This window comes from Molossus molossus, unplaced genomic scaffold (assembly GCF_014108415.1).
Source record: "Molossus molossus isolate mMolMol1 unplaced genomic scaffold, mMolMol1.p scaffold_m16_p_17, whole genome shotgun sequence".
Lineage (NCBI taxonomy): Eukaryota > Metazoa > Chordata > Mammalia > Chiroptera > Molossidae > Molossus > Molossus molossus.
Genome location: NW_023425352.1, coordinates 27,107,532 through 27,128,516, shown reverse-complemented (window position 1 = coordinate 27,128,516; position 20,985 = coordinate 27,107,532). Strand labels below are relative to the sequence as shown.

The following is a 20,985-nucleotide window of genomic DNA, read 5'->3' as shown; positions in this document are numbered from 1 at the left end:
TCACGTGTATCCTCTTTGCCTCTGCTCGCCACCCCGCGAGGCGGTTTCACTGGCGCCCCCATTATCCGATCATGAAACAGAGCTGGCAATGCTGAGTAACGTCCCCGAGTCTCAGAGCCAAGAAGTGGAAGAGCAGAGACTTGTACCCATCTCTGTCCCTGGTGTCCATTAACCATGAAAATGACTCACGAGTTTCACCCTGTGGCCCGAGGTCGAAGAGATGTTCCAGGAGCACTCCCGCCGGCTGGGGTATTTGTCAGGCCAGTTGGGGCTCGCCAGGGTCCCCTCCGCACTGCTGATCTTGTGCGAGCAGCCAGCTGGGGGCGGTGGAGGACAGTGCACACAGAGAGGTACTTCACTTGGAGGCATCGTGGGCATTCTAAGAAGTCACCCTCCCCTCGCTCTACTGGTCACAAGGTCATTAGGAGATGTGGTGGCTCGGGACCAGGTCCTCTCTCACTACTATTATTCCCCTCATGGTTATCACTGGGAATATGGTAGAGTTAGTGGCTAAGAGCACAGGTCCTGGGGTCAGATGCACCCTGGTGCAAGTCCTGATTCCGCCATCTTCATGCTGTGGACTTCGGACACTTACCTAAATCTTAGTGTCCCGGTTTGTAAAAGGGGTGCCCACCTGATGGGGAGTTATGTGGAGTAAGTGAGGTAATGCTTGTAAGGGCTTAGCAAGGGCTAACAGAGGTCTTTGTCTCTACGCCTGCTCTCTCTCCACTTGGTTTACTTTTTCAGAGCAGTTTCATGGGGAGGCCACATGGCTGCCCTGGTTACAGCGCCGTTGGCAAAGAGTGGCCCCGAGACCGGCTCGCTGAGGAGCACTTTGGCCGAGAGCTAGTCTATCTCCCTGTGTTTGGGCACCGTGCTAAGCATTCTGAATGCATCCTCTCATTTCATCCTTCCCACTTTCCAAGTGAGAAAAATAAGTTTCGAGTGGGCCCAGGACCTGCTGGTAACAGGTGGAGTCAGGACTAGAACCCAGGTCTGCCTTTGCTATTACTGATTAGGGGGTACAAGGAGCGGAGGAGCTGGGCCTCATACCACTGTGGTTTTGGGTGAGGTTGCTGGAAGGGGCAGTTGGGGGCGCCGGGGGGGGGATGCCTGCGAGGAGGTCCTGGTGCTCACTGCTGCCTGTGCCCTGCAGCCACGGAGGACAGGTGAGGACCGTGGCAGGGGCGCCCCTCCCCACCCCAGGGGAGCCCACGGGAAGGCAGCCACTGCTCAGCTGGCAGGACCTTCATGGAGTTTGTGTCCCTAGTGGCCTCCCCCACACCACGCCAGGCTAGCATCGTTCTGGCCCGGGCCCACCTCTCAGGGCTTTGACGACAATTTTTAAAGTCCAGAATGACAGTTCCTTCCAAGTTCTTCCAGCGGGCCTCCCAACCCAGCCCCTGGCTGCCCTTGTCTGTGTCGCAGGGGTGGGCTTGGAAGGGGGACTGCATCCTGCTTCTAAGGACATCTTAGCTCATCCCATAACAGTCTAGGAAGGCCCTGAGCAGACCAGGAGCCCAGCCAAAGCTCCTAACTCGAGTCTCTCCCTCATCCTTGATGTCCTTTGCAGGGCTCTGTGGTTGGGGCCAAGGCCTGGAGGCCTCTGGGTTTACAGAGATGGTCAGACTCCCTTTGTGGGGTGAGAACACAGGAAGGTCTCCCAGAATGACTGGACAGTCAAAGCCATCTGGCCCTGAAGAACTCTCAGTAGTGAATGGAGCAGGGAGCAAAGTTTCCCAATTCTATTTTACTATCAGACCTGCATATGGTAAATAATATTATCACATAGATGGCAACAGTTCAAGTCCTTAATGTATACCAGACCATCTGAAATACTTTCTAGGCAGTCTCTCATTTAATCATCAGAAAAACTTTAAGAAGGGGTGTGTTTAGCCCCCTTTAAACAGAAGAGGAAACTGTGGCTCAGAGAGGTTAAGTAACTTGTTCAAGGTCACAGAGCTAGTAAGTAGCAGAGCCAGGATTTAAACCTAGGTAGTCTGTTCCTGGAGCCTGGGGTTTAACCACTTTGCAATAATAACTCCAGGACAGCACATGAGGGCCCTCCAGGTCTCCTGCAGGACTGAGCTGCCCTGGAGAAAATCCTCTTCAGCAACAGGGCAGGAGAGGGGAGGCAGATGCCGAGCTTCAGTGGGCTCAAGGAAGGGCCCTCCCCCTCACTCTTACACCCAGCACACTCCTGGCAGCCCAGGGTACCCACCCCCCCACCGCGGGGTCCAGCCTCACCCTCCTTGCAGTCGTGCCCGTTCTCGTGGAGCCGGTAGCCGTGCCTGCACCGGCACAGGTAGCTCCCGAACGTGTTGACGCACTCGTGCTGGCACCAGCCGTTGTCCTTGGCACACTCGTCCTTGTCTGCGGAGATCGACGGGCTCTCCTGAGGGGACCCCCACTGGGCAGGGTCCCTGTCAGCTCCAACCCTGCTTAAGAGTAGCCTCCCTGATGGCCCAACTCATGAGCCACTTGGGGGGGGCAGCATTCGTTGGGTATTACATGGCCCTGGTGTATATGGAATTCCCCATGCTCCTAAAGTACACACACACACACACACATACATACACACACACACTATATACACACACACACACACATATACATACACACACATATACACACACACATATATACACATACACACATATACACACACTATACACACACATATACATACACACTATATATACACACACATACACCCACATATACACACACTGTATACACACACATATATACACATATACATATACACACACATATACACACACATATATACACATACACACATACACCCACATATACACACACACTATATATACACACACATATATACACACACATACACCAACATACACACACTATATACATACACATATACACATACACACATACACCCACATATACACACACTATATATACACACATATATACACACACACATATATATACACATACACACATATACACGCACATATACATACACAAACACATATACACACATATAGATATACACACATACACACATACACACTATATACACACACACATATATACACACACATATATACATATACACACACGTATATATACACACATACACACACACACACATATATTCTCCTTCTGTTCCCACAGAAACAAGGAGCTCCTTAAAGGACAGGCTAATATTAATAATAATAGCAACAATAATAAAAATAACTACCATGTACTGAGTATTTACTATGCAGTGGGCACTGTCCCAAGCACTTTCCATACATTATCTAAGTTAATGCCTATGCCCCCATTTTACAGGTAAGGAAACTGAGGCTGAGAATGCTAATGTGCCCAAGGTCACTCAGTCAGCAAGTGGCCAGTGTGACCCGGGGCCTGGGCTCATAGTCCACGACCCCACACCACCTCCTGCCTGTGGAGCAGGTACTGTGGGCCAGGGGCCAGCCCTGCTCCACCAGTTCCAGTGGTTGTGACCTTGGGCTGTCCTTGACCTCTAGGCCTCAATTGTCTCATCTTTAAAGTGGAGTAAATAGTGGTTCATTACCTCACAGGGCTGTTGACAAGAGGAAATGAATTAGTACAGGGAAAGCCCTTAGCACAGCGTCCAGCCTGGAATACATTAGCTTCTGTTTGTTATTATGTATGAACTCGTTTAGCAGGTGCTATTGTTATGGTTCTCGTAGCTCAAGCCAGGGCAGTACGCAGCCCTCTCCTGAGCCAACTCCTTCCTGCAATAACAGGGCCCCCCCTGGGGCAACTGCAGGGGTCACGGCGGCTCCTCCTCTGTACCCTCTGTCCCCTGCAGGTAATGGGCCACTGAACTCTTTGTATTTTAGTCACACCCTCTTGTTTAGGAGGACAACTAAGCACCCTTGGACACACAGAGTAGCTGACGATCACCCGGCACTTAAGTGCTGGGCCCGCCGCTAGGAAGCGGCAAGGAAGGGGCCTCCCCGGGAGCCTGTGGGGGACACAGGGCTGCCCACACCTCGATTTCAGGCTTCTGGCCTCCGGAACTGGGAGAGTACACTGCTCCTGTTCTCCGCCAGCCAGCTGGTGGTAATTTGTTATGGAGGTACTGTGGCAGGGGCCACGGGCAGAGAGGGGTGGCCAGGTGCCCCAGAGGCTGGGAGCTGGCAACGCCCTGTGGCCCTCAACACTGGCCTCGCCTGCAACCCCACACCTGAGAAGAAGTGGGCCCGGAAGCCACGTTTGGAGACCGTGTTGTCCGACTTGAACTCCACACGCATGTTGTTGCTCTGTGAGGTGATGAGCTCGGGTGTCTCGGAGCCACAGAACCGGCCGTGCAGACTGGCGTCAGGGGACAGGCCGCTGCGCACCTCCACGAAGTCGTACTTGCAGACCTGCGAGGAAGCGCTGTGGGGAGCTGCCTGGTGCCCCCCACGTCCCGGCCTCTGGCCCTGTGCACTGCAGGATCCGCTTCCTGAGAGTTGCACCCTGCCGGGTCCGGCAGGAGGGTCCTCTTGACTCCCACTGGGGCCCCTCGTTCGAGGGACAGACATGGGGACGCCTGACTACACTCTGGCCATGGGCCTCTCCTGGGCCTGGGCTGACGTGGTCGTCTCGTGACCATGCCCAAGGGGGGGAACAGGCTGTTTATACCATCCCAGCTGCACCTCACCCTCTATTCCCCTCAGCAGAACACTAACCCCCGATTCCTCCCCCAGGGGACACACCTGTCCAGATCACCTCCCCCCTCCCCCACCTCCTCCTCGCTTGTCCTGATTCCCCTCGGATTTATTGGTGACAAGAGGACCCACACATTCTGTCTGCAGAGCATGTGCAGCTGAAACTGCCGCACAAGCAGTCCCCAGATTCTGTTCAGCCGAGTCCCCTAGGAAGCCTCCTCCCTGCTGGCTGACCCCTCACTGTGCCCAGCCCAGAGCCGCATCCCCACGCGATCCCAATTAGTGAGGGCCAGAAGCGTACATCATTGCCTTCCAGTTCAAACACTTCGAACTGAAGAGAGATCTGGTACTGAGCGGGGGCCACCACCTGCCAGACACAGTTTTTGTTGGTAGGGTAGTCCTTCGGCCACCCCGGGCTGGTGATGGTTCCGTTCAGCTTGGTGATGAAGCCGCCACAGGCCACTGTGCAGGAGACAGAAGCGAGATGCGTTTGTGTTAGTTCCAAAGGACTGCGATTTCCCAGAGCAGCGATGAGCCCTGTTGTTCTTTGATAATAATAATAATGCCCTGGCTGGTTTGGCTCAGCGGTTAGAGCATCGGCCTGCGGTCCAGAGAGACCCGGGTTCGGTTCCCGCTAAGGGCATGTACCTCGGTTGCAGTTTGTCCCCGGCCCTGGTCGGTTGTGCGGGTGGCAGCCACTTGATGTGTCCCTTTCACGTCGATGTTTCTCCCTCTCTCTCCCTCCCACTCTATCTGAACAAAAAAATGGAAGAATGTCCTCGGGTAAGGATAAAAAATCATCATCATCATAATAATAGTAACACAATCTGAATTGATAAACTCAGCGTCCTTTCTTCTCATCTGTTTCAACTGAGGGTTTGGAGGGGTCCAGTCTTTACTGCTTTTAAAAGTAACCACAATGCATTTGTGCTGACTGTCCCCCAGTGACACAGCTGGGGACTCCTCATGACGTGGATCAAAGGAAAATTAGAAATGTTTGCACCAACCTACGCGATGCACCTGGCTGAAGGGTGGGCGAGGAAGGCAGCGCACCAGCCAGGCAGAAACGGGTGAGTGAAATGCGCTGTCCGCTGCGTCACACCAAAGTGCTCATGGTTTTCCTTTGCTCTTAGTTTTATGGAAATTGTACACGGTTGCAGAAGGGGAGAAGCCAGGGCTCCAGTCACCGTTTCTAGGATGGACCCTGTGATGTGGGGAGCCCTCTCACGTCCGTGACTTGACCGAGGTGTCGCTCCCTCCGGCGCTGCCCGTGTTACTTCTCAGTCGGCCAGCGCCTGTCTCTGCCCACGTCCCTAAAATTGTCCCCCACCCACGCTCGTTCCAGCTCGGCAGACCCAGCACCAACCTTCGCACGCCTTCTTATCGGTCGCCAGCTCGTAGCCAGGGTCACACGCACACTTGTAGCTGCCCAGAGTGTTCACACAGCGCTGCTCACACCCGCCGTGGTCTGGCCAGGAGCACTCGTCCACCTCTGCGGGGGGAAAGGCGAGTCCGGTTAAACGACCACAGAGCTGCCTGGTGTTCCCATCACCGTCCACATCCCGGGGTCCCAGCGAGTGTCCTCCAAGCATAAGAGTGGCTCCTGGGGACTCAGAAGAGTAACTTGTCAGCCAGAGGCAGGGCTCTGGGGGAGAGATCAGGGCTCTGGGGGGAGAGATCAGGCCCAGATATTCTCATTCTTCGAAGAGTTCGGTCAGCTGTATCCATTGGTGATTTTTTTCAGAAAACCTCAAAGGTCCCATCCCAAAGACAGAACCAATTTCGCTGCCACTGAGTGCCACCCCAGCCCCAAATATGGAACTTCTCAGGGACATTAATCAAAGAGTAAGGACAAAGGGACACACTTCTAGATGAAGATGTATAAGGATTCTCCGGAGGTAGAACAAGAACCTGTGGTTTAGCATTTTTATAAATAATCTGAAGAGGTGTGCACAGGAAGCTCTTCAAGGTCACAGAAAACGCCAGGCTCTGGGGTGAGCCAGTGCTCGGGAGAGACGGCAGGAAGAGGCCACAGCGAGGCTGGGTCAGCTGGGGAGCTGGATGAGCTTTAGCACTGACAGTGTCTAGTGATGTGCTCCGGGCAATTAAGTAACAGTAAGTAGGACACCAGGCATAAGAATCTCCCAGACACATCAGCCCAGGGAACCACGGAAGACAAGAAAATCTAGGCATTGGGCATCTCCAAGACGAGTATCAGAAATAAAAGGGAAGATCATTATTTCATGTGGCCAAGTTGTGGTACCTCCATCCTGAAAGAGAGCACACAGGTTTGGCCTCACTGAGCCAGAGAGCCTGGTGAAGGGAAATCTGAACATGGAGACAGCTTAATAATAATAATCTTTAGAAATATCCAATCTAGGAAGAAGGAAGGGTTGGGGTCAGGGAGGAAGGTGCTGGAGGTTCGTGACAATATGGAAGGTAGGAACAGAGAAAGCACAGAGTTGTCCACAAAATGCTGAAAGAACATATTACACATAAAGTAAAAGAAATCAGGACATCTTTGAGTTAGTTGGTAAAGACCTGAAAAGACCCTTGGTCTGGCCACCTCAGCAGGGATTTTTGAAAATAACATGTCTGATAGATGGCTTTTCAGACCTGGCTTGAAAACACCCAGAAATAAGGCTCTCGGTGCTTTTCAAAGTATTTCTTGTCCTTTTCAATTTGAATTGTCAAAATCCGGTCTCCTTACAACTTCCAACCCATTGGCCTCCAGAAAATGCAAACCCTCAACCATAAGGTCCCCCTCCACTCTGCCCTCTTCCAACGCCAATCAACCCATTTCCTTTCGTTGTTTAAGGTGCAAGAAATACTCACCAACCAGGTTGCTCTTCACTGGGTAAGAGAATTTGAAAATATCCCATCATTTTATATACTGCATAGTAATCATAGCTCATTGCAAGAGTGGTGTGTTCTTGGGCTCAACAAAAGGCTTAAATAAGTTGGTCAGTCGGGGAGACATGCTCTAGGCAGGGGGGTCACAGTTGTCCACCGCCTCAAATAAATATAAGTGTTGAATATGCTTAAATTGTAACAATCCTGCAATTATGTATCACTTTACGGTATGCAAAGCGCTTCCTTCAACATTTGCTAGAACCTATAGAAGGAGGGGAATCGATGATAAGGAGAAATAGGGTGTCCAGGCTTTAGACTGAGCCAGACAGACCTGGGTGGGATCTTCCCCCAACAAACTGGGTGACTCAGCTCCTTTGAGACTTCCTCCTGCTTTGTAATGAGAATAGTAATAACATCTGATTTTAGGGTCGTGGTGATTGAAACGCCACGTGTGGAGTACCCAGCAAACAGACACGGAGTCAGTACACAGTAGTTATCACGACAGGGAGCAGCGGGGCCGCTTTGAAATTCCTGTGGCTGCAGACACAATGACAGGGGCAGTGAAAAGAACAAGGTCACTTGGCCATACCCGGACCAGGGGAGAGCGGAGCAGTGCGGCCTGAGGGGAGGGAGACGAGGCAGGATCGGAAAGACGGAAAATGCATCAAAGACAGGCCCACGAAGACTAGATGGGCAGCATGATGGAGTCCAGAACCCGGCTGGTGGGTACAGGGAAGGGGCAGAAAGCAACTGCGGAAAAGCCCATGAACATAGGACCAAGGGGCGGGGGGAGTGAGGGAGAAGATGCTATAGTTATGCGTAGGACACACGAATGTCATAGGAGAGAAAGGGAGACTCACAGATGACCAAGCTTCCTGGGGCCATCTTAGTCCCGTGGAGGGAGGGAGGCTGGTGGAGTGGGTTTGGGTCTGAAGCAAAGGGAATGTGGGTCCTCCAGAGACTACAAGCGTAGGCTGTTTGACCCAGGGAGGTGCGGCAACGTTTACACCTGAGCTCGCTCCAGCAAAAGCCATTTGCAACCCGGCTCCAGCGAGGTGGATGGCATAGAAATGTGCCCGGGCCCTGCTTCCAGTGGAGCCTGGCTGTCCGCGGTGTCACCTCCCCCTGCGGTGAAGCAGCGTCTGCTCCAAGCCCCTGTGTGCTTGCTCTGGGCTGCAGTGGCCACGGCCAAGTCTGCCAGAAACGCCTGGGAGGGCGTGGGGGAGGGGAAGAGTCTGAACCGGACTCAGTTTTGCATAAGGGGAGCTCTGGCTTCTTCGCCTTCTCCAAGTGGTATTAGTGGAAGAAGGAACCGTTCTGTGGTTAGATGATGAAATGACTCAGGTAAGATCCCTACACTGTTTCAGAGAGGGTTAAGGAAAGAGAAAGCAGGGCACATCCCTAAGATTTTTAAAGAGGCCCGTCTCCCTCATCAAACACCCTACGGTGGTCCATCAGCAACGGGGCAGTGGAGTGTGGGGACCATGGTGGGGAATCCTCATCTACTTTTGTGGGAAATTCGTGACCACAACGGCCCCGCCAAACCTCGAATGCTCCTGCCATCTCCTGGAGTAGCCAGAAATGTGAGGTGCTCTGCCGTGCCCAGCCAGCAGGCTCTGAGAGGGACTGCCATCTGGCACAGGAGAGGGACACAGAGGCCAGTTGGCACCCTGGTCAGTGTCCTGCGCCAGCTGGGCCCTGAGCAGAGCCTCTGGCCAACTGGCACCAAGGCCAGAGCTTCTTTGACTTGGTCCAATTCTTCTGCGCGGCCTTTGTAGCTACTCTTCTAGCTTCTTGCTCCGGAGAAGTCCTGACACACGCTCCGGGCACCGTGTGTTCGTAGGACGTCCTACATATGGCCTCGTAGGAAAAGGCTGGCTGTGCCCAGTCCCTAGACCTGCGCTGACCAGCATGGTAGACACCAGCCCTGTGTGGTTGTCAAACATGTGAAATGCAGTTTGTCAAGATGGGGACGTGCTGAGCGCAAAGCACACTGGATTTACCGTTTAGCATGGGAAGACCCATAAAACATCTCATTATTTTGTATATTGATTATATATTGAAATGATAGTCTTTTTTGGTATATTGGGTAAAATAAAACCTATTACAGTTCATGTCCAGTTTCTGTTTTAGTTTTGGTAAGGTGGCCAGCACATTTAAAACTCCATACACGGCTTGTGTCTGTGACTGGCCTCCCGTATCTGTTGGGCAGCAGCGCCCTAGACTGCGGTCTCCATCTCATTCATCCTCACGGGAACCCCGAGAGGCAGGCAGAGCAGCCAGCAGGGTGCCCAATCCACAAGTGAGGAGTCTGTGCCTCGTCCATCCATCCATCCATCCATCCATCCATCCATCCACCCATCCATCCATCCATCCATCCACCCACCATCCATCCATCCACCCATCACCCAGCAAGTCGTCACTGAGCCCACTGCGGCCAGGCACTGGGAGCAGGGTGGAGAACAGCAGGTGTGGTCCAGTCCCGGAAAGGAAATCTGGCCGCCCCAGAGTGACAGCTACTTAGAAATGAGGGCAGGACTGGAACCCAAACTTCAGAGGCGGAACCCAGGGCCCTGTTCACTATATCGAGAAGGCAGACAAGTAGCAAGGTATCAGCATCATATCACAAACATGAATGAAAAATTCAAACCCCATCGCTTTACTTGCCTGTGGCTTTGGGTCTCTGCCGGGGAGAGAGTGTGCTGTGGACTCCTGCAGGTCCAGGGTCTAGTTCTAGCTCTGCCACCTGAGACCTTGATTCCTCAATTTGAAAATGGGACTAATAATAATGCCTACCAAGGAGTTGTTCTTAAGATAAAGTGAGAGAATGCGTGTCGTTTCTAGCACACTCAATAGGTGTCGTTTCTTTGCCCTTTAATAGGTTCCAGTAAGATTTCCATGAGCCCTGGTCCAGGGTCAAGGTCATTCTCCTTGATATTAAAGACGTCAAGCTGGGCTCATGCACTAAGTTGGTGTAGTTGGGCCTCAGTGAACACCGTTCACGGGCATCTAAAAGGACATCTGCACACTGAACCCTTGGAGTAGCAGGCTGGGTCATCTGAGCCCCGCCCCCAGGCCGAGTCTGGAGGTCTCCTGGCCTCCACCCAGGGTCACGCGTCTTTGGCAATATCACTGCACATTCGTTTGTAGGTCTTTTCACCACCTTAAGCTCTTGAAAACAAAGACTGTCCTTTGTGTCCCCAGCCCCTAGCACAGTGCCTGACACATTGATGACTGCTGACTAGATGTTCAGTGGGGAGGAGGGAGAAGATGGGATCTTCTAACCAGCAAATGGGGCTAGTTTCATGGTTACCTAAAGCCGGCCGAGGTTCTCAACTCGGTGCCTTACACAGCGGCTTAGCATCGTGGAGAGAAACACTCCTTCCCATTGCCCTGACCAGTATCTCCAGTAGGGTTGCCACACAAAATACAGGGGGTCATTAAGTTTGAATTGGGACATACCTGTACTGAAAGATCATTCTTCATCTGAAATTCAAGTTTAACTGGGATCCTGCTTGTTTGTTTTTTCTCTGAATTTGGCCACCCTCACCCCCAGCTCTGGCTGGTCCCCTCACAAAGGTGCATTGCTGACCTCAGCAGAACCAGGGGTGAGGCCTGGGTGGGCCAGTGCCAGCTGCATCCCACGAGTCTCCCCGGAAAGAAGCCCCGATTCCTAATGTATAGACCAGGGGATGGAAGTCAGGGTAGGAGGACAGGAGAATTAAAATAAGTAGAATTAGAATAAAACCTCAGAATCATTCATGACATGTGGTAAACACAGGAAGGCCTCCCCCCACACTGTCCATGACTTAGCCCCCGAAACCTGCGAATCTGTTCCCTTACAGTCCTTTGGCAAAAAGGTCTTTGCAGGTGTGATTAAAGGCCTTGAAATAGAAGATGATCCTAATTGTCTGGGTGGGACCAATGTAACTACAAGGTCCTTACAACTGAAAGAGGGAGAGGAGAGTCGGGTCAGAAAAGGAGAGCGCGGTGGCAGCAGGGTCTGTGCGCGCCTGACAGAGGGAACTGGCCACCGCGGGCTGGAGGGCGGAAGGGCACCGTAGCCACGGAAACAGGGGCCTCCCCTGGAAGCTGGGAAAGGCAAGACAGTCGCACTTCCAGACAGTGAGACAATACATTTGTATTGCTCTCAGCCGCCTGTTCGTGCTAATTTGTTACAGCAGCAACAGGAAACTGATCCATGGCAACAGTGAGAAGAAACTGGCACAGTCACTTTTCCCAGAGAAAAGTAACCATCTCAAAGGCTCCTTCCTGAGCAAACTGCAGTGAGTGGGACTAAACGTGATACCATGTGTGTTCACTTTCACTCGTTTTCTCCCATTTTTACTATCAGAGGGGTTGGGGCCCAGAGAGGTTGCATAACTTGCTCAAGGCCACCCAGCCTGCGTGGCTGCTGCTAAGTCATGCGCAGTCTGGGCCAGGGCGGGGCGGGCTGAGAGTTTGCAGGCATCTCAACAAAGACCGCCATGTCCTTCTTCCCACTACAACCACTAGCTGATGTGTGCACTTACTGTGGGCTGGCTTTTTTGCTTGGGAAGGAATGAAATTTTGTCTGCAATTATTGAAAACATTATGATTCTGTTTCTGCTTGGGCTCTGCTCTCCCCAGATAGCCCGAGACAGGACAGAGAACCCTCCTCGGTGCGCGGCCTCTCCGGCATACCAAGTGCCTCGCAGCGGTCACTGTTCGGGCTTCACGGCTGGCTAGGTAGAATAGGCAGATTTCCTTCCCATTTTACAGGGAGGAAAATCGAGGCTTCAGCAAGAACAGATGGCTGCCTGGCCAGGGTCTCATGGCTCGGAGTGGGTTCTTCTGACACCCGTCTGCTTATGCAGAACCGGGGAGAAGAGGCCGAGAGGGAGCCCCTGGGGAGACTGGGCGCACGGAGGGACTGGCAGACAGGAGTCCAGGGAGAGGCCAGGACGAAGGGAAAGCAGCCTGCTCCTGGGTGTGAGGGATGCTACTCATCAAAGAACCTCAGACCGGATACCTCCATCCAGCGGCTTTGGTGCGCTCTCGGTCACAGTGTACTGGGGCACATCCAATATTCCCGTATAGGGTGTGGCCTGAGCGGCTTCCAGGCCCTGAGAACAGAGAAGGAAGACCTACCCATTCACAGGACTCCTGGGAAGCCCGCTGTGCTGGGGCCAGGAATGCAGCCTTCCCACACATTCTGGGTCTGGTTTCATCAAGACCCTGCAGAGCAACATGGAGGCTTGTTCCCCGAGCACCAACCCCTCACTCGCCATTCCCGATGCTTCAGGAGCTGAAGACCCGGTCGCCTCTCTGGTCCACATTAGGTAACGCAATTTAATGTCATACCTGCTGTGTTTGGATTCTTGATCTGCACTTGACTGTCTGAGTAACCCTGAGCAGCCCCTCTCAACACCAGCTCAAAGTGTTACTTTGGAAATTCAGTTACATCGTGGAAATCAAGTACCTCACCCAGTTCCTGGCACACAGTAGGTGCTCAGTCAATGCTAGCGACTACACACATATTTATTGTTATCAGTGTTTAGTTGCACTACGTTGAGTTGACCCTGTAAACGTATTAAGTCTAATTTCCAAGCACAGCAGCAGAACTCTCTGCCACACAGACCAAGGCTGAGCCTGTTCCTGAGTTGGCCGTGAACTCTGTCGGGGGTCCTACACAGCCCTAACATGGGTTGCTGCCTCCTCCCTGTAGGGAGCCTTGTTTGGTGCTAATGTTCCATATGGGTTTTGTGATTTAAGCCAGGGAGGCAATACCTCTTCCTGTGACTAAAAATGGAAACAAATGCTAATTCATACCCTTGAAAAAATTGGCTGCAAAGCCCGCTTTATTGATAGAGCCATCGGACACAAACTTCATCCACATCCTGTTAGAGCTCGATTTCACGTCCTCCGGCTTCTCGTAGCCACAGAAGTGGCCGATCAGGGTGCTGTCCTCCGTGGGGCCATCGCGGATTTCCAGGTAGTCATATGCACAGCTGTCATGCCTTTCGATCTAAACAGAGAAACAGAAGCAATGTGGAAGATGACCAATGGCTTGGCCTAAAGGTGTCTGATTTAAGAAGGGAACCTCAATATCACTCTGAGAAATCTAACCAAGAGGCCAAAGGCCCCCGGTGTGTCCTGGGCTTCTCCAAGCCGCCTCCTACTTGCGGAAGTCAAGGGTGAATCAAGCTGCGAAGAGACTAGGAGATGGTAAATGGGCAGAACGAGTCTAAATTTTCCAGGACCCCGTAGATGTCTGGGTACGATACATCATGGGCCTCTTAGGTTCCTATTTTCAACCAAAAAAAATGAGAACTCGTCTTTATAGAGCAGAGCATGTCTAGCAAAAGTTGACATTTACTTCATCCTTGGAAAGACCACTGAGCAATACTTACCTCAAAAACTTGGAAGGTAAGCCCCACGTGAAAGCCCTCCGAAACTGTAATCCTCCAGACACATTCCTTGGAAGGTCTGTAGTCATCCGGGTAGTTGGGAGATTGAATCTGACCCGCGTCTTTGTTAATATCTCCCCCACACGTAGCTTTAGAAAGAACCAGAGAACCAGCTTCAGAAAGAGGGTCCCTGGTTGGATCTTACAAAGGACTTTGGCCACTTATCACCACTAGGTGGTTCCACTTGCCAACATTTTCATTTCCATCCAACCAAACTGTGCCTCCAGAAAGGCATAACTTCATTTGGTTGCAACTCAGAATTTTTTTTCCAGACACAGAAAATAACCACGTAGAGCAGTGGGCCTCTACCTTTTCTGTGCATCAAAATCACCTGGGAGAGTTTTCAAGCTACAGAAGCCGGGGCCACGTCCCCACAAGACGGCAGTGGGTTGGGGAGCTCGGAGCAGCGGTGGTCTTGGAGTTCCCCAGGTGACTCTGACGCAGAGGGCAGAGGACCGCTGGTACAGAGCGACAGGTGAGTGTGCACGCACCTTCTCTCTTTCATAAAAACAAAACACTGGCCTCTGCAAAATGACAATTTAAGGCCAACAGGGGCCTTAATAACATCTAATGGTTTCTTGGGGGCGGGGGATTCATATGTGAAACAGACAGAAGCAGAACTGCTCTGGTGGCAGCTGCCTAGAGCCCAGACCTATGGGTTCTCTCGGCTGAACCACCACGGTGGCCTCAGAGGCCAAGAATTGTATTTGAAAATGCCTTGACTTTGTCCAAAGTCCTCTTTTCACAAATGAAACAAACAGCGGCTCTGAGAGGTTCGGTTCTTTTCTCAGACTCACACAGCTCTTCAGAGGCTGCTTGCATTTCCATTTCGACAGGGCTCTAAAGGTGTCTGACACCACTGACCGGCCTGGGACGAGGGCTCCGCGGGGTGGTGACAGGCAGATGTCTGTCCTGAAGTGAGCACAGCCGGCCCGCTGCTTCCGGAATGTGGAGGAAGGGGAAGTGACCTCCTCAGGCTGCCCCTGCCGCTGCCACGCGTGGCCGGGACAGTGGGCTGCACGGGAAGGACAGGCATGGCGGGAGCTACCCAGGGGGCTTCCTCCGTCGTGAACAAACCTTCGTACACCGCGAAGAAACCCTTGCCCAGGATGTTGCTGCTGCTCCGGAACTCCACCCAGAGCCGGCTGTCTGTGGAGACGAGGGGCTCCGGGGCTTTGTCGCCACAAAACCTGCCTGGGGAGAGGAAGAGAAAGTGAGGCTGCCCGCCCGGGGAGGGCTCGCTGCAGACAGGGCAGGGTCCAAATGGCTCCAGGTGGTCAATAACCCTGCGAGGCAGCTCGGCCTGGAGCACGCCCAGGATTCGCGGCCGGGAAGAACCCGGCACCCAGCCTGTGTGCCTTCTCCGGTCATCCTCGGGAGACCTGCAGGCTCCAGAGTGCCCAGGGCAGAGCCCGAGCACTGTTCTCTGCTGCCAAACGAGGCTGCCGAGGGGCCGAAGGTGTGGCGGGATAACGGTCTGCGACGGAGATGACTGGGTCCCCCCTGGCGTTTCCCATACCCTCCTCTTTGGGGACATGCCTGTGGGTAAACATTCTGCCTTCTTTACCTCAGAGAAGATATGCCAGAGATCACATGATGAAGAAATCAAATCTTGCCTTTTGAATGTCACAGCCTAGTCACAACACCAAAGATTTAGAAGAAAACACAATGCATAAGAAAGATTTCCCCATCCTTGCAGTCTTAGAAAGATCCCTCGGAGGGAGGGGCCTAAGCAGAGAGGGGGTGGAGAGGGCACCCTGGAGTGTCTAAAAGGACCCTGTCCCTGTGCCATCCTGAGCTGAGACCCTGTGTGGAAAGGAGGGGAGAGATGCTAAGTAGGTTGAAGGATCTGGGGGGAGCAGAGAACCGCGCCCCCAGCCCCTGGGCAGAGCCTGGAGGGACAACAAAACCCCAGATGCCCATGTCCCACGTGGGTCAGCACAGAAGTGTCTGCACGGTTGTCAGGACATGAGGACGAGAGACGGACAGCTATGCACAGCTCTTCAGGCAAAGCAGGGCATGAAGGGAGCGGCTTCCTAGAGCCCAGAGGAACTGGGGAGCCACAGAGAGTCTTCTAGGGAGACACGGACTTGGCACCAATCTCAACTGGCCTCGAGCTGAGACAGGAGACACAGCAGCCACTTAGCTGGACAGATGGATGGAGACCAGACAGGGCTGAGGACACCCCAGCAATGACAGGCGATACGACAGCTCCCTGCTACCCCGCCCTGACACCAAGTCTGCCCCCACCAGCTCCCCCACCCTGGGGGAAGGAAACACGAACAGATGGAAATTAAGTTCCCACCACCTGATGGAAAGGGGCTCAAAACTGTTACTGAACTTTCGTTACTGAAAATTATAAATAGATGTGTATTTCTTGGATACTTGGGTACAAGACTGAGATTTGGACCCTCAACAGGGGAAAGGGGGAAAGGCCACGCCTTCCCAGTGCGTGGTCATCCCTGACCCAGTCATTCGTCCTGCCAGGTAGGACGGCTCGGGGCAAGGACAGGGACGGGCAGGTGGAGGACAGCCGTGTCGGGCTGACCAGTTCTCAGTGCGGAACAGTCAAGGGCTATTTGGACTGGCGGCCCTGGTTCTGACAGGTACTGACTGTGGAAGTCACTGAGAAAATCCCCTGAACCCTGGGGGATGTGGGGAGTGACGGTAATGGGTGTGGTTTTTCTCCTGGAGGTGTGACGACGTCTACACTTGATGGTGGTGACGGCTATGCAACTGTGGGCATGCTGAAAACCACTGAGGGGTGCACTCGAAATGGGGAGCCGCCTGGCACGTGAATTACACCTCGGCACGGCTATTTCTCAGGTCCATGCATGGTGAGCACTGTCATCGCCAGCACTGCGTGAAGTACCACCAGCCCTGGCAGCAGGACTCTGCTTTGCCTGTCTGAGAAACGGGAGAAGGACAGGAGAGGAGTCGTTTCCTGGTGGCCGACTGGCATGCGGCCCTCGGGGAGGGGGCATGGGGCAGAGGCGCTAATCTCCCGGGCCCTTCCAATTCTGGCCCCTGCAGCCCGTTGGAGTTGGGGAGCCTGGTGTGACGGGAGATGAGCTGAGACAGCTGCCACGCGGCGAGGGAGACCCACGGAAGCCTGTACGTGTCCCACAGCGGTTCTGCCGCACAGCCACGCAGTGCCCACTAGTGCTTGGACAACTACCGCAGGCCTGGGAGTCCTGCTCACCAGCGAGGGGCCGGAGCTGCCGAACCTCAGCTGGGCAATGCTGGTCCACAAGGAACTCCTTCTGAGCCCAGCCCAAGTGTCAAGTCCAGTCTCCCTTTAAACCCCCAGCTGTCACAGCCGCTGGGGACTGTTTCCAAATGAGAGAGGGGTTCGTCTTGCTGCCTAAGAACCCCACGGGACATGATAAACCACGGGCTGCAGGGCCCAGGAGAAGCCATCCCCGCTCAGCCCCCGGAGGAGGTCGGGGTTACAGACTAAGGCGTATTTCAGTACCTTGGCAGAGCCAGGCTCAGTAGAATAAGTTACAAATTATTTCTAAGTAACACCTCTCCCCAAGTCACTTGTACTTCTTGACTAGAACCCTCTGCATTGTCCCTGGACTGATGGTACTAATAAAACCCCTTTTTATTGAGCAGTTTACGTGGATTACCTCAGCGCACCCGCTCTGCCCCTGAATTAGGTACTACCATTAATCTCCGTTAGGAGGACACCGAGGGTCGGAGACTTGGAGTTGAGTCGCACTCAGAGTTGCAGGTGGAAATGGGATTTGAACCTCGGCGGTCAAAGATCTTGACCTTCATCACCAGTCTCGCCACCATCACCATGACCACCACCATCAAAAGGAACTTCTCGGTTTAAGGGACAATTCTAAACTCTGGACTTTTTTGAATCAAGAGACATCAAATCTGCTCTGAGAATGTAAACATCATTCCCACTTCCCCGTGTGGAAACACGCCTGGGAATGAAGGTCAAAGTCTCAGCCACAAAGCCAGTCTGTGGCAACGCCAGGCTTGGCTGTGGGACTCACCGCTCCTCTGGGAGGCTGCCCTGCCTGGGGAGCCCCAGGGGCCACGCGACACTGATTGGCCAGCTTGGCCTTTCTGAACTTCCCTCCCCACTTCAGGGGGAGGGGGAGAAAGGGCTTTTGTGTGCACTGTGGCGGCAGAGAATACTCAAGGACAGTTCTGCATACACAAGCACATTGTTCGAGTCCCTCCTCTGCAGAAACATGGGAGGGGGATCCAAGGAACAGGAGGGCACGTCGGGTACTGGATGAGTTCTCCTGGCAGCCACCTTCCTCCCCCTGAGCCGCAATCTCATGAGTGACCCCTGAAACTGAAAAACCAATTTGATATCTTTAACCAGCCGTGAAATGTTCTCAATCTACTTACATTTCCCTTTAATCACGCTGTGAAAGCCCAGGTCCCGAGCAGCCTCCTTCCAAGGAGACTTACCAGGCTGGGGAGAAATTGGACCAGAGAAAAGGTGTCAAATTCCTAACTTGAAATCTGGTTCCTGGCTGGGAGGAGGAGGGGTTTAATAAGGATATCACAAGGGGAAATGCAGATGAGGGCACGACAAGCAGGCTCCGTGGGGAGTCATAAAGGGTTCATTCATAAAAAGTCGCGCGCCCATTGTGCCTGGATTTTCACACACTGCTCTGGGAAAATATGCAATGCACAGTTTTTTAGGGCAAGATGCATACTTTCACAGTCGCCCTAATCCTCTCTCCCTCCTGCCAAAGGGGCACTGACCTGCCTCCTCCCAGCAGATTTCATGGCACTGACCCCTCCCAGGGACCAGCTCGGCCCACACAATGCACTTGTTCCAAACACAAAAGTTCACTAACAACTGCATTTGGAAACATCAGAGCCGGCCAAATAGTTGGCAAAGGAGGATTCCTGTGAATGAAGAATGGCTGCAGGCACCAGGCCATGTCTTGGCTGCGACACACACACACACACACACACACACACACACACACACACCAGTGTAAAATATGAGCCCCCAAAAAAAACCAAAACAAACCATCACCACCACCAACGAACAGAAGCCCCATCTAATCTATGAAAGTGCAGCCAGAGAGACCAGGAACTGTAGTGAGGAAATTCTTGGTTCAAGAAGAGAGAGCCTGGAAACCCCTCTGCCCACCCTCAGGAGCCTGCCTGGCCTCTGGGGAACCTCAGGAGCAGAGCTTCCTCCTCCTGAGCCCTGTGCGTCTATCACATTCCTGGGGGAGTATAGGGTTACCAGATTTAGCAAACAAAAGTACAGGAAGCCCAGCTGAATTTGAATTTCAGATAAACAATGAATCGTGCATTTTATCTAGCAATCCTAAGGGGAGACCCTTCTCAGATTCAGCCTCTCCCCATCACCAGGACATTGAAGTTCTGGTCCAACCTCAGCCTTCAGTAGGCTGCGAGGCCTTAGAGAGTCGGTCCACACTTGGGGGGGGGCGTGGATTTCCCGGGAAGGTGTGGGATGAGTGACTAAGGCGGAGGGGTCTGTGAGTTCTCATGTAACTCCTCCTTTTACTCTTCTAACTAAAAAATAGTATCAAGAGCAGTCTGTGTACTTGATGCTGGCAAGCTCGATGTACGTGCGTTTGTAGGCAAGGGGGTCATTTCCTGACCCGGCTCCTAGGGATTCCGACTCAGTAGTCCCCCAAGAATCCGCCCTCAGGTTCCCAGCTGGTGCTGGTGTTCAGCCTCCTCAGGAACCTCTGCTACCAGGAAGGCAGCACAGCTACCAGCCCGCGAGCTGTGCAAAGCCAGGCCTCGCTCTGGCAGGGGGCGCCCACGCCGCGGCTGCCCGCACCGGACAGGAGGCAGAAGTCCAGGCAGACAGCCTCCAGCCTACCATCCGGGGGCATCGCCGCTCGTCCTGCAGGGTCCACACCGTCTGCGCTTGGCCCAGGGGTCACTTCTTGGCTTGCTCACCTGGACTGCTAACTCCCTGATTCTTCCCTGGGTGGTAACCTGGTACCCCACTCAGAGCCTGCCTCGGCTCCCTTCCAGAGCCCCCAAGGACACAAACACATACAGTGATACCTCGGTTCTCGAACATAATTCGTTCCAGGAGGACGGTCGAGAACCAAATTGTTCAAGAACCGAAGCAATGAAACCCAATAGGAAATAATGGAAACTGGATTAATTCGTTCCAAGCCCCAGAAAATGCCTATTTACTGGCCTAATTTGTATATAATATGTAGAAAAACATAAGTCTCAACAAGAAATAAAAGTGTACAGTATGTCTAAGGGTTAAATTCAGTGTAAAGCGTGACTCTCTCCACAAAGCGTGACTCTCTCCACAAAGCGTGACTCTCTCCACAAAGCGTGACTCTCTCTCTGCACTCACACTGATGACGCAAGCAAGGCGCGCTGGGCCGAATGAACGCCATTCGGCTCAACTCGGCTCATCTCGGAAGTTCGAGTTCCAAATATTTGTTCGGATTCCAAGACAAAAGTTTCTCGAATCTCCTGGTCGAATACCGATTTGGTCGAAATCCGAGGCGTTCGAGAACCGAGGTATCACTGTACCTGTTTGTACCTCCAAGAATGTGAACTCATGGCCCTCTGGACAGAGGGGGCTTGTGCACTATTTCAGATGGTAGCTGACCTGGCCAAGACCCCTTGGTCATACAGAAGCCTAATATCTGCCAGGCCCCTGTGAGTCCAGCCAGTGCCTCTGTCTCAGTCTCTTGTGACCTGCCCCAGAGTCTGACATGAAGCCGGACTTGGTCTGGCTGTGAAACTCCCCAGCCGAGTCCTCCTCTCTCTTCCCCACCTCCGCCCTTCGTCAGCTGTCCCTCGGCAGCTTCCCTCAGGCCGCTCACAGCATAACAAGGTGGCTTTGCTGCCACATGAGCCCATGCCAAGGACCAAGTCTCCCCGAGAGCTTAAACTTAAGACCAGAAGCCCACCTACAGCCCACTCTCAGCCGAGACCCATCCGTCTGGCTCCTCGTAAATCTGCTTCTCTGTCCCCACCACGGCCGCCATTCCTGGGAGAGTCCTCATGTCCGCTCCCCGGGCACCAAAGCCATT

The 20,985-nt window shown here is 53.2% G+C and overlaps 1 protein-coding gene across 1 annotated transcript in view; it reads right to left on the bottom strand.

The window, feature by feature from the left end:
* The window catches only part of TLL2 (tolloid like 2), a 114,937-nt gene that overhangs the window by 7,632 nt on the left and 86,320 nt on the right, over positions 1 to 20,985 (bottom strand). Inside the window, exons 11-18 of the mRNA XM_036265529.1 lie at positions 15,035 to 15,151; positions 13,901 to 14,046; positions 13,320 to 13,515; positions 6,022 to 6,147; positions 4,957 to 5,117; positions 4,190 to 4,370; positions 2,248 to 2,373; positions 190 to 317 (exon numbers count right to left, since the gene is read on the bottom strand). Coding sequence (XP_036121422.1) covers positions 190 to 317; positions 2,248 to 2,373; positions 4,190 to 4,370; positions 4,957 to 5,117; positions 6,022 to 6,147; positions 13,320 to 13,515; positions 13,901 to 14,046; positions 15,035 to 15,151 — 1,181 coding nt within the window. The remainder of the gene's footprint in view (positions 1 to 189; positions 318 to 2,247; positions 2,374 to 4,189; positions 4,371 to 4,956; positions 5,118 to 6,021; positions 6,148 to 13,319; positions 13,516 to 13,900; positions 14,047 to 15,034; positions 15,152 to 20,985) is intronic.